The sequence below is a fragment of the Malaya genurostris genome, chromosome 1 (assembly GCF_030247185.1).
Source record: "Malaya genurostris strain Urasoe2022 chromosome 1, Malgen_1.1, whole genome shotgun sequence".
In the NCBI taxonomy this organism is placed as follows: domain Eukaryota; kingdom Metazoa; phylum Arthropoda; class Insecta; order Diptera; family Culicidae; genus Malaya; species Malaya genurostris.
This window is the reverse complement of record NC_080570.1, coordinates 163,254,519-163,270,116: the sequence shown is the minus strand read 5'-3', so window position 1 is coordinate 163,270,116 and position 15,598 is coordinate 163,254,519. Positions and strand designations below refer to the sequence as shown.

The window sequence follows — 15,598 nt, the reverse complement described above, 5'->3', positions numbered from 1 at the left end:
TCTGCTTCCATCGAACGCACGAAAAGAATTGATCGATTTTCGACCACGGTTCCCCTTTTATACGCATTCAGTTGAAGATATGTGCCTGACTACCTCAAAATCGTCGTCCTTGCGCGAAAAACCCAAGCGAAAGTAAAGAGTTTTCCGCGTTGTTTTCAAATTTTAAGAAAACTTAATTTTTGACTTGTTTGTGGTTATCGCACACTGTTCAAAATATTATCCTGAATTCCTGATCATATTTTTGATGAAATGGTGAAAGAATTATTTTGCTACCATTAATACAAGTCGAGATATTCACGATTAAGTTCTGCCCATTCTTCCATATGGCTGATTTTGAAAAGGCGCCCCATAGTAAAGTAAGTCGTATTCACGACAAAATTATGACGAGAAAAACCAAACAAATACCCTACAGTAATAGCAAAAGTCATTAAATTGGACGTATGTTTATAAGAACTTGGAAAATCTGCAAAAAGTCTGCTTGATTGCAAACTCTGCTAACAAACGAAATTGCAAATTTACATACCAATCTGTAAACCTGGCATCCATGGTTCTGACGCTCATTATTTCGCTATTCTGCGACGATTCCGTCGCATTCTATGTCCAGCTGAAAACCACTATACTATTCGTAAGATCAGTCTAAAAGTTGTAATAACCATTTGTAGCAACAGGTTGTATTTTTTGTTAGTGAGATCGCGTGTTTCGAGGGTGAGTCGCTCAAAAACCGGAATGATAAACTCCGTGTTGTGCTTTAGAATGGAAACGAATATGCTCAAATGTCGTTTTTGAGGAATAAGTGTATGATTGGTGCCTGAGCATAACTGACATGTAGGTTAATTTGCGATTGACACACACTCAAATAAAAATTCACGTTCGATTCACTTGAAAAATCACGTAGAATGGTTTCAAATGTCAAATTGAATATTTTACGTGACGAAAATGAATGTTATACGAACATCCCCTAAAATGAATATAGTCATCACATAAGGTTTACGTGAATTGACCAAACGTCAAACAATCTACGTGAATTTCCAGTGTGAAAAACTCGATTTTGAAAATGGCGAGCAGTGGCCCTCGAAGTGTAAGTAGTGTAAATATTTGAGAGAAAAGTTATTTAATTACAATTTTTTACTCCATCGACCGGACCATTCCAGTATGAAAGTTTCCATGTGTTCAACTGGACCGAGTGCCTGCGTGAGTCCGGAAGTTTACCCGCTCCTTCAAACAGGCCGTCGGTATGAAGCTAGAGACACTGGAACCAGGTAATGCGACTTCAACCTGAATCGGTACACTCAAGCAAATTGAGTAGTAAAAATCATAAGGCAAATCTTATGATGCATCAAAAATCACCAAAATCATAATTTCATAAGATTAATATGAACAATATACCTCTGCAACATACATCTCATCTATCACTATAATAGTTTTCATACGAACAACATATGAACTCCACAATATATGAGAGAAGTTATGTTTGTTATAGAAATTTCGCACAATATTCCTAAAAAGTTCGTATGAATTTCATAAGGCGTTTTATTGGAATTCCAATTTTCGTGATTTCATAAGGCGGCCTTATGATTCGCTTACGAAATTCTTGTGGCTAAAAACCATACGAAATCATTATGAAATTCCATATATTTTTTGCCTGAGTGTAGTGTTGTGGGAGTTCTTGGATCTCGACTTCGGCTTCGGTTGGATGTCAGTGACAAAATAAACTATTTCTGGAGGCTTGTCGATTTTAGATACCACGACATTATTAGTTGCTTTTTAAGCTATTGGAATTATATGACAATTTTCTGAAATAAATGTTTTATATTTCATGGCATTTTTCATTTCATAGATTTATATCAAAATCTGGAATCTCCCTTTCGACTTCAACCAATATATAAAATAGTAATTTTCTGGTATCTAAATTTGATATGAATTGATAGATAAATGTGATATGAACAGTACATTACATTTTACCTATGAAACACGTAACTTTTACTGGATTATGCATTAAACAGCTTTTAAATGCCAGTCCATTAAAACCTACGTGAAAAGTAGGGTGGAAAATATTCACATAACTTTTCACGTAACTATAATATGATTATTATTTTGAGTGCACTACTCCAAGCAACCACCACTTGATTAGTATTGAGTTCAATTACTTAATATTTTAATACACTACACTCAGAAAAGGAGCAATTTTTTTGCAAATTTGGTATATGTGAAATAAAATTTCACTCAAAATTGAGTTATTTCGATAATGTGGGTTTGCAAAAACAAACAATCAGTAATGCAATTGTTTTGTTTTTTTTATTTCGATTATAGAGGTTTTAACCTTAAGGTCATTCGCCTCTTCGGACCAGAAAAATTTTCTGACCCTATGTGCGGGGTTGGGAATTGAACCCAGGTGGGCTGCGTGAAAGGCATAGACTTACCCATCACGTTATACCCGTCCCCTTCATGCAATTGTTTTACGGTTTACCTCGTTTAGAGCACGAAAATTAGTGAATTTTGGGTTGACTCTCTCACAATAACTTGTCGGTTTAGCTAACATACAGCAGACAGTGTTTTGGGACATCAAGTGTAGGTAATTTTCACAATTTGAGAGTCGCGATGAGTATCAAAACATCGCAGTGTTTGGGGCTCAAAACGCGAGAGACTCAACGTAATCGGTGTATGTAGAAGCCAAATGTAGAAGGCTTTATCGTCTGATACACCTGTAAAAAATAACTGCATAGAAAGCAAGAACGTCTCATAAAAAGATTGTCAACACACGTGGCACCGGCGATTTGGACATCGTGATCCTGATGCAATGAATGTGTTGTTGAAAAATAATCTAGTTCGTGAATTAACAATGATCGACTGTGGAATACGTGAAGGCTGCGAATGCTGTGTAAAAGAAAAACAAGCTCGAACTCCTTTTCCTGAGTCTTCTTTTCTGAGAGACTACCGCATCGTTGGACCTTATACATTCAGACGTGTATGGACCGCTTGAGATACCGTCTGTAAGTGGATTTCGTTATTTCGTGACTTTAGTTGACGATTACAGTCGCTATTGTACGATATTTCTGTTGAGAAAGAAATCAGAGGTAGTCGATCGTATAGAAGAATGCTGCAAGTATGTCTACACACAATTTGGTAAATATCCCAAGCGCATTCGATCCGATAGAGGAGGAGAGTATTCGAGCCAAACGTTGATGGATTTCTATCGTAATCACGGAATTCACCCCGGATTCACCACAGCAAAATGGAGTGGCGGTTCGCCGTTATCGCTATATAATTGAAATGTGTCGATGTATGCTAATAGGTGCCAGAATGTCAACAAGATTTTGGGCTGAAGCAGTTAATACGGCAATGTACCTGCAGAATCATCTTCCTTCTACTGCACTGGACACAACACCATATGAGCTATGGTGCGAACGAAAACCGAACGTTTCACATCTGAAGGTATTCGGTTGCAAAGCATTCGTTTACGTACCAAAGAAAAAGCGAAGCTAATTTCAAGATAAGGCTAATGTCACCAAAACCCCTCGTTGTCGACAAAAACACATAGATGGGAACACTGCGGATTGATGAATTGAAATGTCATACTTCAGATCTAAATTCAGAATAACAATATTGGTAGGAAGTAAGAAGAAACAAATTAATGTAAGTGCGAAAAACGTGTCGGTGTAAGGTTTATTTCGGATTAATTTGCATGGAAAACTTTTGATGATCTCATATTTCGTGAACTATATTGAATTGTTTCCTGAGGTAGTATAACCACAGACTAACAGACAGGACACTCGAATTAGATTCTTCAATCATTTTAACGGTCATTTCGAATATTCCTTTATTTGGGACAGTACTCACATGTGTCATGATGGCGCCACGTTATCCTATCGAAAATATCCTGTCTGTCATCTAGACTGTGTTTATTTTTTCATTTACCAACAGAGTTGCCATTCATACAGATTTACCTGTAATGTATTGATGTGTATACCTCCATGCGAATTACATGCAGGATGCAGATTTAATACATATTGTCAAAACTATATACATAATTGTGCCTACTTTTCATCCTCCAACGCAATACAAAATCAAACCCGTTTTGTTACAATATTTACTTGCTTCTGGTCTGCCGCCACTTAATTTCGGGTAAAAACTACCAACACAATAAAAAATAGTCTATATGAACAACATTGAGTGAAATAAATGGTTACCTTCCCACATCGCTAAAAAAGTTAAATATATTATCAACGTATTCCAATAATTTATTGTGACGATTCATTTTCAAATATTTTGATGAAATCAGGCATCCCTGCAAGCAGCTGATCGGTGTTGACAAACGAGGGGAAACCAACTAGTAAAAAAACTTTTACATAACACAAGGGGTGTACAGATAGTAAGTTGTTCGCGCAGTATAATATAGGTGGAACTAGTGCATCACGAAAAATGATTTTTATAAGAATTTATTCATACTGTCATGTCTGTTAGTCTGTGGTATAACGTTATTACTGAACTGGTTCACAACTGAATATGTACATATATTTGAATTAGATCCTATTGCATGTGAGCTTAACCTAGTAGTACGGACCATTAGTATGGAATGATAGTACGGAGTAGTCGACGACACGACCTGCCACTCGTCTATCTAAACTGTATCGAAAATTTAACTACCCCTCAGTAACTGGTAATGTCAAAACGAAGTTGCTTGAAAATCTATTGAAACTGGCAACAAAAGTCGAAAACTGTTGATTTTAGATAACAGTTACCAGAACCATGGCTACGAATGTTTTTTTTTTTTTTTTCAATGGAACGTACTATATAAATAATCTCCAAACAAAAACAAATTGTTTCTGTGAACCAGAAGAAATGCGGATTTCTGTAAACCAAAAAAAAAATAGGACGAGCTTAGTATTGACTTTCGTCCAAAACACCCCGAAAAGGCAGACATATAGCAGCTATTTGACTAGATGTGCGTAGCGCATGGTGAACTGGCGGTAGAAAATCGGGGCGCGGATTAATTAGAAAAAAGTTGCTAGCAGGGCATATTCGCTTGTACTAGCTATGAATCATCAATTTACCAAGGACATTCACTCTTTTTTACCCTCCATTGCAGACCAAATACTTCGGTATACATTAATCCGTGGGTCTTATTTCGCTCACCGAGAAAAGCGAAGAAATATGCGAAAAATCCCTATTCGAAACATCTGGTTATCATGACTGATCGCGAATCGCATCAGCTGATCATCGAGGCGCACGAGCTAATGAAATAGATTTTGTGCGTTAACGTATTCAAACCGGGAACTCAAGCGGAATTCCTGCTCCTGAAGGAAACCCTTAATTACGACTAAATAGTCGAAATGAATCACGCCGATCGATGCGTCTATCTCTTTTGAAGCCGTAGCAATCGTACACGTTCTACCCTGAATAACCGTCGTACCGGGACCTTCCCGAAATTTGAGCGCCATTCTACCGAACGAGAATTGTGACACCTATGTTTGAATCAGGGCGCGTGCTGGCCTCGATACATTCAAGAATTCAATCCAGACGATCGGGAACAAATTTATTTTTTATTTTTGTATCCGTATTCTACATCTTTTTTTAATTTTGTATTCGTATTCTACATCATTACCGTTAGAACATTAAAAAACGCTCGATCGAGAAATTAACATGTTGACTGATTAGGTTTCACAGTAGAAGTTACTGAAATATTGAACAAAATCTGTAAAAATGTGTACCATTCGCGAATCTTTCGCGTTTTTTTTAAATTGTTTATTTATTTACTTTGGAGCTCCTTGGTAACTATTTCGTAGCAACCTAAACAGTGTTGCTTAAGGAGATTATTTTTATCATTATCAAGGGGTCGCTATATTTGCGGTAACTGGCGGTGAATCGTTAACAGACAATTTCATTGCCAATTTTTGTTCGGAGTGCCTGGTCGTGTCGTCGGAGTAGTAGCACAGACTAACAGACAGGACACTCAAATTAGATTCTTCAATCATTTTTTTGAATATTCCTTTATTTGGGACAGTACTCACATGTGTCATGATGGCGCCACGTTACCCTATCAAAAACATCCTGTCTGTCATCTATACTGTGTTTATTTTTTCATTTACCAACAGAGTTGCCATTCATGCAGAATTACCTGTAATGTATTGATTTGTATACGTCCATGCGAATTTCATGCAGGATACAAATTTAATACATATTGCCAAAACTATATACAGAATTATGCCTACTTCTCATCCTCCAACGCAATACAAAATCGAACCCGTTTTTACAATATTTACTTGCTTCTGGTCTGCCGCCACTTAATTTTGGGTGAAAACTACCAACACAATAAAAAATAGTCTAGATGAACTACGTTGAGTCAAATAAATGGTTACCTTCCAACATCGCGAAAAAGTTAAATATATTATCAACGTAATCCAAAAATTTATTGTGACGATTCATTTTCAAAAATTTTGATGAAATCAGGCATCCCTGCAAGCAGCTGATCGGTGTTGACAAACGAGGGGAAACCAACTAGTAAAAAAAATTTAACGTCACACGAGGGGTGTACCGATAGTAAATAGTTCGCGCAGTACAATATAGGTGGAACTAGTGCATCACGAAAAATTATTTTTATAAGAATTTACTCATACTGTCATGTCTGTTAGTCTGTGGTAGTAGTACGGCTGGATCATACGAAGCTGGATTGAGCAGGCAAGACACATAAACTGATTTGAGTTGAAGTGAACGAAAGACAAGTATATGCACTAAAACGTAAGAAACCAATTGTAAAACCTAACCTAAACATGCCTTATTACTAATGTTATTGTAATTATGCAGGAATTTAAAGCGGCTAAACTTCGAACGAATAAACGTCGCTACGAATTTGGAAATCATCTACGGTCTTTCTTGTTACCGCGAGACGCAAGTAACAGCTAAAGAAATGACGTTCGTTGGCTATTCTGATAATCACAAAGCGTACCGGTTTATCGAAATAGCTACTAACAAGGTGATTATTAGCAGAGATGTTCGTTTCTTTGAGAAAGAGTTTGTTGAACCCGGTAAGGACATTGAAAATCTGATATAGGAATCATATGAAGACATTCTGAAACCACTATCACGGATTGCAGAACCAGACTAGAATCAAAACGTCGTTAATAATCCAGATGGTACCACTACATAATCAACTACCTAGATGGTAGAATGTCATGTGCAACCGATGCAGAGTTCAGTTCTTGCGATGAATCCTATTATGAAATTTTGGAAGAAAGCGTTTTTCGAAGATCGGAAAGATTAAACAAAGGAGTTGCCCCGTTTCGATACCGCGAAACAAGAAGAAGCTGTAAACGGATCCGAATGCATATCGTGAAAGGCAGCCATGGAGGAGGAGATACAATCTCTTCATCAGAACTCAACCTGGATCGTTGGAGTACTCCCAGAAGGACAAAAGACTATAGGTTACCAATGGTTGTACAAAAAAAACTAGATGAACATGGAAATATCATACCACAGACTAACAGACATGACAGTATGAGTAAATTGTTATGAAAATAATTTTTCGTGATGCACTAGTTCCACCTATATTGTACTGCGCGAACTATTTACTATCGATACATCCCTTGTGTTATGTAAAAGTTCTTTTACTAGTTGGTTCTTCCTCGTTTGTCAACACCGATCAGCTGCATGCAGGGATGCCTGATTTCATCATAATATTTGAATATGAATCGTAACAATAAATTATTGGATTACGTTGATAATATATTAAACTTTTTCTCGATGTTGGAAGGTAACCATTTATTTGACTCAACGTTGTTCATCTAGACATCTTGTATATAGTTTTGGCAATATGTATTAAATCTGTATCTTGCATGAAATTCGCATGTACATATACAAATCAATACATTACAGGTAATTCTGTATGAATGGCAACTCAGTTGGTAAATGAAAAAAATAAACACAGTCTAGATGACAGACAGTATGTTTTTGATAGGGTAACGTGGCGCCATCATGACATATGCGAGTACTGTCCCAACTAAATGAATATTCGAAATGACCGTTAAAATGATTGAAGAATCTAATTTGAGTGTCCTGTCTGTTAGTCTGTGATCACACTTTATAAAGCGAGATTAGTCGCGCAAGGTTTTAGTCAGAAGTTTGGCACTGACTACGACCTCCACTACGAGTATTCGCTCCACTTGCCAAACAGGTAACATTTCGTACTTTGTTAACTGTTGCCACTCGACGTCAACTTCTCGTGAAACATGTTGATCAAGGATGGCTTTTATCGTATCATAGAACGTTCAATCTTCACTCTTCACACGATTGAATCAGTGCCATCAAAGAGGAATGGAAAACATCGCAACAACAAACACCCGGCATGGCTTATTTAACATAGAATAGACCCCAGTGCGAGAGTGAATTTCTCTCGATGACATTTCTGAGAATCAAAGGTTAGCACGCTGCTGTGGGGATCTTCTCTGAAGCAACAAACGGTCGCTTATTCTCGTTTCGCGATCCGATTCTGTATGGGCAGTGGATAATTGCGATAGAATCATTTTACTATTGCCGCTTATTCTAACTATGTGCATATAACCTTTGTATAAATTGTGTCTATGAAAATGTATGTGAATGCTCCACACAAGCGTTTTGAAATATTGCAACCTAGTATGAGAAACATCAAGATGAACCATCGATTCGATTTTCTGCGATAATTGTCAACTTGCGATTCTCTCTTGGGAAATTCCACACAGCAACGATCATTATCAGACTGTATATTTTTTTATGGGCCGTGAAATACTCAGAGTATGAAGTGGAGCGAAGAAATGTAGAAAAATTCTCTCGCGGTTCATGCATTGAATGACTCGAGTTTTTATAGCATCTTCTACCGGATTGAAAATGTTGTATACAATATAGATAGCAATATAGCAGCTTCTGTCAAATTTTCGGCAATCACCAACACTGATGTTGATATCAAAACGGCTTATCTGTATGGAATCCTAACAGAACCAGTATACATGAAACAACCGAAAGAGTACGAAACTGGATCACCCGATGATGTCTGCCATCTCAAGAAAAGCCTATACAGTTTGAAACAGTCAGGACGAATTTGGAACCAAATGATTGATAATTGTTTAAAAAAGCAAGATTTTCTTCCGTCAAGTGCAGATGCGTGTTTATACGTACGTAACCGAAACAGCAAGCAAATCTTTATCCTTTTGTACGTGGACAATATGCTTAATGTATGTAAAAAAGAGCGAGAATACAGCGATATATTGCAAGCATTTTCAAACAGTATCTGGGTATACAAGTTGTTCGGTCAAAAGACGGTCGATTTTTGATAAACCAACAATGCTACATCCAGCGGTTGGCTTCGCGATTTGGCCTTGACATAGCGAAACCATCACACATCCCGATGGACCCCGGCTACCTACGGGCAAAGGAGGAGGAGACCAGCAAGCTACCAAGCAATAATTCGTTTTCTAGTTTGATTGGTGGTTTGCTCTACATAGCAATCAGCGTTTCACTACTAGGAAGAAAAGTGATTGATCCTGATGCAGTTGATTGGATATCTTGTTACGACCAAACATTTTCAGTTAAATTTGGGAAACAAAAAACGTTGGTCTTGTAGCATTTGTGGGTGCGGATTGGGCAGGAAATCATCGAGATCGAAAATCTACACTCAAATAAAAATTCACGTTCGATTCACTTGAAAAATCACGTAAATTGGTTTCAAATGTGAAATTGAATATTTTACGTGACGAAAATGAATGTTATACGAACATCCCCTAAAATGAATAGAGTCATCACATAAGGTTTACGTGAATTGACCAAACGTCAAACAATCTACGAGAATTTCCAGTGTGAAAAACTCAATTTTGAAAATGGCGAACAGTGGCTCTCAAATTGTAAGTAGTGTAAATATTTGCGAGAAATGTTATTTAATTACAATTTTTTACTACATCGACCGGACCATTCCAGTATGAAAGTTTCCATGTGTTTAACTGGACCAAGTGCCTACGTGAGTTCGGAAGTTTGCCGCTCCTTCCGAATGCTTCAAACATGTCGTTGGTCCACCGAAAAACGAGTTCAAAATCGGTATGAAGCTAGAGACACTGGAACCATGTATTGCGACTTCAACCTGCATTGGTAGTGTTGTGGGAGTTCTCGTATCTCGACTTCGGCTTCGGTTGGATGGCAGTGACAACACGATTTCTGAAGGCTTGCCGATTCGAGATCCCACGTTATTAGTTGCTTTTTATTTTCAGCCATTAAAATTCTATGTTAATTTTGTGAAATAAATGTTTCATTTTTCATTTCCTAGATTTATATAAGAATCTGAAATCTCCCTTTTGAATTTAACCAATATATAAAATAATAATTCTCTGGTATCTAAATTGGATATGAACTGATAGGTAAATGTGATATGAGCAGTACATTACATTTTACCTATGAAATACGTTACTTTTACTGGATTATGCCTTAAACAGCTTTTAAATGTCAGTCCATTAAAATCTACGTGAAAAGTAGGGTGGAAAGTATTCACATAACTTTTCACGTAACTATAACATGAATATTATTTTGAGTGTAAAAGCGGTTTCTTAATTGGAATATTTTCGCAAAACTGAAATGTAGAGGCGCTGCTTGTTCACAGATGATACTTTCAGCAAGAGCTGTCAAATCGGTAGGAAAATTTCTAATTACTCCACCTTTTCAACGATTTCTTTTGAAAACGGGCAAATACATTCGAAAAATCATAGTAGAAGTTGAAGAAAAAGTTTTTACTCTGAGGTTGTAATGTTGATCTTAGTTCATTGTGCGAAATCTACCGTTTATTCAGAATAGAGCATTAAACTTGGTTTGATATCATTTTTCAAATGCCTGTAAATAACAAATAAAGTATCCAAAATAAATAGTACTCGATCGCTATACATTCTAGTACTCGAGAAATCAACATTACACTGGTTTCTGTTAAAAAAAAATGTTGATCAGGAAAACCTAACCGTATAGTTCTAAAGATATTCAGCACTTCCACACAAAAAAATAAGAAGAAGAAATAATGTTGGTAATGATGGAAAATCCGGAATTCCATCATTACTCGTGTCATTACTGAACTCGTAGACCTTACACGATCATTAAAAGTGCCATTACTTTTTAGTAATGACACTTTTAATGATCGTGTAAGGGCCGCTAATGTGCCAATCACATTTGGTGGTGGTACGATCAGTTGGGCGGCAAGGAAGCAAACGTGTGTCGCTTTATCATCAAAGCCTTGGGATTACATTTCTGTAGTGGAATTTGACCTTCTGTTTCAACAGACTTCGCAGCCGATTCAGAGTGTACAGAACCAGTACATGGCTAGTGCTACACGATTCTACTGACACTACGAATCCTTCCAGGTCGGGGCTCGAACATACGACAACTGGTTTGTAAGACCAGCGCCCTATGCATTGAACCGCCAACCCGGGCGCTTTATCATCAACTGAGGCCGAATTTGTTGCTGCTGCTGAAGTTGGTCAGGCACTACTTTGGATGCGGAAGCTTATGACAGATTTGTGTGAACCAATTAGTAACATCGTATTGTACGAAGACAACCAAAGCACTATCCGTCAACTGGAAGCAGAAAGGTTAAAGCGACGAGCAAAACATGTTGATACCAAGTTCCAGTTTACAAAGGACCTGACCTCGTCCTACAAGGCGTTTTGTCGGTAGTTTATTGTCCATCAGAAGACATGGTAGTTTATTGTGCATCAGAAGAAAAATTATCCAAACATCGAACTTAGGTGATAGAGCGGCAAAATTTATTTGTCTAAAAATAAGTGCTCTTGAAAAATGAACAAAACGATTTCTTTAAAAAAAGAAAGAGTGTCAATTTTATTCAAATCAAACGTATGTACAATAAACAAACCTCAATATAAGTTTCAAAACTACCTCTAAATGTTTGCTTTTGTGAATCCTTGGCCAATCTTAGAGCTAAAATCTCTTCCGCATATGATAAATTTACTTCTCGTTCGTATGAAGGCTTTTGTGTTTTGCGAAGCCAGAACTATCGTTCATGCCTTTACCACACACTTCACACCTGTACTTGTAATCCCTTTCGTGAATAGACCTGTGTCTGGATAGGTAAGTTTTAGACGCGAAAGCTTTCCCACATACAGTGCATTTGTACGGTCGCTCTCCTGTATGACAGCGTTTATGATCTTTCAGAAGATTCCTGGTCACAAAACCTTTGCCACAAACGTCACACTTATTATTGTAATCATCCGTGTGAGTAAGCATGTGTTTTTTTAGGTAAGCCAAAACGACGAAATCTTTCCCACATACGGTGCACTTGTAAGGCCGTTCACCGGTGTGAATATTTTCGTGGTCTTTCAAAAGTGATTTGCAGGTGAATCCTTTGCCGCACACATCACACTTATGCTCGTAATCATCCATGTGGATTTTCATGTGTGCGCTGAGATTATACTTATTGGAAAAATCTTTCTCGCATATAGTGCATTCAAACTTCTCGTTTGTATGAATGCGTTTGTGTTTCGATAGGTTAACACAATTATTCCAGGCTTTGCCACACACTTCGCATTTATATTTGAACTCACTTTGGTGAATAGACATGTGTTTAGTTAAGTAAACCTTAGTCGAGAAATCTTTTCCACATACAGTACATTTGAACGGTCTCTCTCCTGTATGAAGGCGTTTATGATCTTCCAAGCGTAATCTGGTCACAAATACTTTGCCACACACATCACACTTACGCTCGAAGCCATCCACGTGAATTTTCATGTGTCTGCTGAGATAATACTTATTGGAATAATCTTTCTCGCAAATGGTGCATTTTAACTTTTCGTTCGTATGAATGCGTTGGTGACTCGCGAGATTACCACCATTATTAAAGCCTTTGCCACACACTTCGCATTTATATTTGTACTCACTTTGGTGATTAGCCATGTGTTTAGTTAGGTAACGCTTCATGGAAAATTTTTTTTCGCATACAGTGCAACTGTAGGGACGTTCACCAGTGTGAATATTGCTGTGGTCCTTTAATTTATGATAATACTGGAATCCTTTGCCACACACATTACACTGAAATGGTTTGTCTTCAGTATGAACGATCATGTGCTGCTTCAGGGCATTCTTCGAAGAAAATTGTTTCTCGCAAATTTCGCAACTGTAAATCTGTTCCTCTTTCGGTACTAAGACGTCTTTATGGTCACTCTTTTGTGTGAATTCCTCATCACAAATCTGATATTCGAGATGAAGATCACTATTTTGTGTGAATTCCTCATCACCAATCTCATATTCGAGTTTTATTGGCGAATCGATTGTTGGAGCGGATGATGAGGAAAAGGCTACAGAACTGTTTTCTGTTTCTTGCGTTTCTAGTATCCCATCTCGTGCAAAACAAACCTCCATTTCACTAAAAAAAATTACATACATAAGCCACAAGGATACGAAAGAACATGATAATTGACTTACCTTTGTATGATTGATTTTAGTACATTTACAGAAAACTTTCGCTTTTCGCTCTAAATCGGCTTTTCGTAGTTCATAATCCATTAGGCAGAATTCGACGGGTACATTTCTATCGTTTTGCTCATTTTGTTTTGACAATAATGGAAGGAGTCTAGCAACGTTGCCAGGTTGCTTTTTCTCGCTTCGTTATACCCTAAGACAAGACCTGACATCTGGGGGGGCTGCTTTTGTTCCAAAATGGACCAGTTTCTGATTGGCTGATTTTGATGTTACAACCTGCACATTGTGAAAAGAAAAAACTTTTGCAGGGTACGCGAGCAATGATGCCAAAAATAAAGAAAATCAGAAAACATATTTATTAAAATGTATAATTTTAGCTCACCTATGAAAATGAAAATTTTCGGAGAATGTTTCACATTTTTTTTCAATCTCATTGGTAATAAATGTTTATAGTGGCAGGACTGTGTAATTAAAATAGGCATCAAGCCGTTTTTCTTTTTAGTGAATTAAAGGTAACCAAAAAATATTTGTTAAATTACTGTAAACTCGAAAATGTGTTTAGTTTCACGAGAAGAATGAACTGTTGTGTTCCACACTGTGATCGCATTAAGCATTTCTATCCAAACCTGACTTCTTCCGGTTTCCAAAAGATCCGGTAATACGGCAACGAAGGATTCGATTTTGCGTTCAACAAGAGATATTTCGTGGTTTGTCATCAAAGCTCAATTAATTGTTTTTAAGCATTAATTTATTTTAAAGAAATGCTTTCACCAAAACATGTTTTATGTTTATTTCAAATCAAAAACCTAAATTCTAAAAATTTATATGTAATATTTTTTTCCTAGCATAGTTATTAAAAAATCTGTAATATGGCTACACTGTAGCCGATACGTTGGTATTTATTCCACAGGGTGAAAATGACGAGAAGGATGATTCGGAAGGAAGAATAAGAAGCCAGTTGTCAGGTCTTGTCTTAGGAATAGAAGAAAAATTATTCTAACAACTCAAATTCAGAACGAGTTGTTATCACGGAAAAAATCAATTACTTTTATAAAAATGAAATTTGCCTTTGCCAAGAATATTTTAAAATCAGCTTACCGATTACAGCCCTTGCCGTATTCTAAGGTATTGATCGTCTTGGTTCGACAATCGCCGACTCCTTAGAACGAAGTCCGTTTTTCCTAATTAGCACCATGGTTTTGTTCGTGAATCCATACAATCGTTCATCGCCTTCTGCATCACTACTCCCAGTTGAGAGTTTAATCGTCAGAACCAAGTTCGGCCCCACGAATTCATCTCTGTTTGCAACCAATAGAGTGGTATGATGTGCCATTTGTGACTTCAGCTGCATTTCCAAACTTCCTTCTGCTGTCAGCCGTCAGCCAATTAGCCGTCGTATTATGTATATAAATTTCCTCTTTTCTTGTATCTTCGACAATCGTCGATCCGTTATTTGATTCACCCTTTGGCGTTCTTGAATATATGTGAACTGTCGAAATCCAAAACCTACAAAAAAAAACACTCTTAATATGTTCGCTTTTACAATAGTTCCATTGCCATGCAAATTATTGAATTGAAAGAACAATGCCAAACCAACGCCACTGAACAAAATGGCGAAATATTTTATTATCCCGAAAACAATTTGTAAAATGTATCACTCTACTTACGTATATTTTTTTACTCTTTACCGTATGATTTGCAGATAACCTGGATTCAAAGCATTTGCTTAATAGTGAGAAAATCGATACCACAACGGTAACTTTTCAACACTCTTTTTTTGCAACTGAGGCCGTAAAATAGAGAAAAGTTTTATCAAATGAACTCACTTTTCCTCGTCGCCATTGTTAAATATCTATTTTACTTTCTTAGGATTTCAACTCACCTTTACAAAACTTTATCTTTCAAATTCAGCTTTCAACCGGAGGAAACATCAAAGGTCCAAGAGCGGGTTAGGTAAGTATACCAGCGAGAACTCCCAACAGGTCCAGCAACAGGTAACCAGGTAAGTATTCCAGCAGGCTTTCGGAATGAACATTTTAAAGGAAAAACTAAACTATACGGTTTTACGGTCAAACTGAGAATGCCAGCATCCGAAATCTTCTAACTTTATTTTAGCTCTTTTGACAGTTCTTGAAAGTGAACTAATTTCAAATTATACACTGAACTAAAA

General features: G+C 37.1%; 2 protein-coding genes and 2 long non-coding RNA genes across 5 annotated transcripts in view; 1 reads left to right on the top strand and 3 right to left on the bottom strand.

Annotated features, from left to right (window-relative positions):
• LOC131426606 (zinc finger protein OZF-like) overlaps window positions 1–15,598 on the bottom strand; it is an 84,260-nt gene that overhangs the window by 55,887 nt on the left and 12,775 nt on the right. The gene's annotated exons all lie outside the window — the stretch shown is intronic.
• LOC131426613 (uncharacterized) lies at window positions 10,553–11,876 on the top strand. The gene is made up of 2 exons (XR_009229122.1): window positions 10,553–11,297; window positions 11,358–11,876. It is a non-coding gene; the product is annotated as an uncharacterized LOC131426613 (long non-coding RNA).
• Window positions 11,714–13,786, bottom strand: LOC131426608 (zinc finger protein OZF-like). Of its 2 annotated transcripts, XR_009229118.1 has the most exons (3): window positions 13,432–13,786; window positions 11,867–13,372; window positions 11,714–11,806 (listed from the first exon to the last, which is right to left on the bottom strand). XR_009229118.1 is itself a non-coding variant. In XM_058589475.1 (2 exons), exon 2 carries the CDS (start codon window positions 13,366–13,368, stop codon window positions 11,959–11,961), a length of 1,410 nt encoding a protein of 469 aa, XP_058445458.1. In that variant the 5' UTR covers window positions 13,369–13,372; window positions 13,432–13,786; the 3' UTR covers window positions 11,804–11,958. The 2 variants fall into 2 exon arrangements, 1 of the variants encoding a protein (XP_058445458.1); XM_058589475.1 differs by having other exon boundaries at window positions 11,804–13,372.
• LOC131426614 (uncharacterized) lies at window positions 13,893–15,538 on the bottom strand. The gene is made up of 3 exons (XR_009229123.1): window positions 15,311–15,538; window positions 14,527–14,934; window positions 13,893–14,400 (listed from the first exon to the last, which is right to left on the bottom strand). It is a non-coding gene; the product is annotated as an uncharacterized LOC131426614 (long non-coding RNA).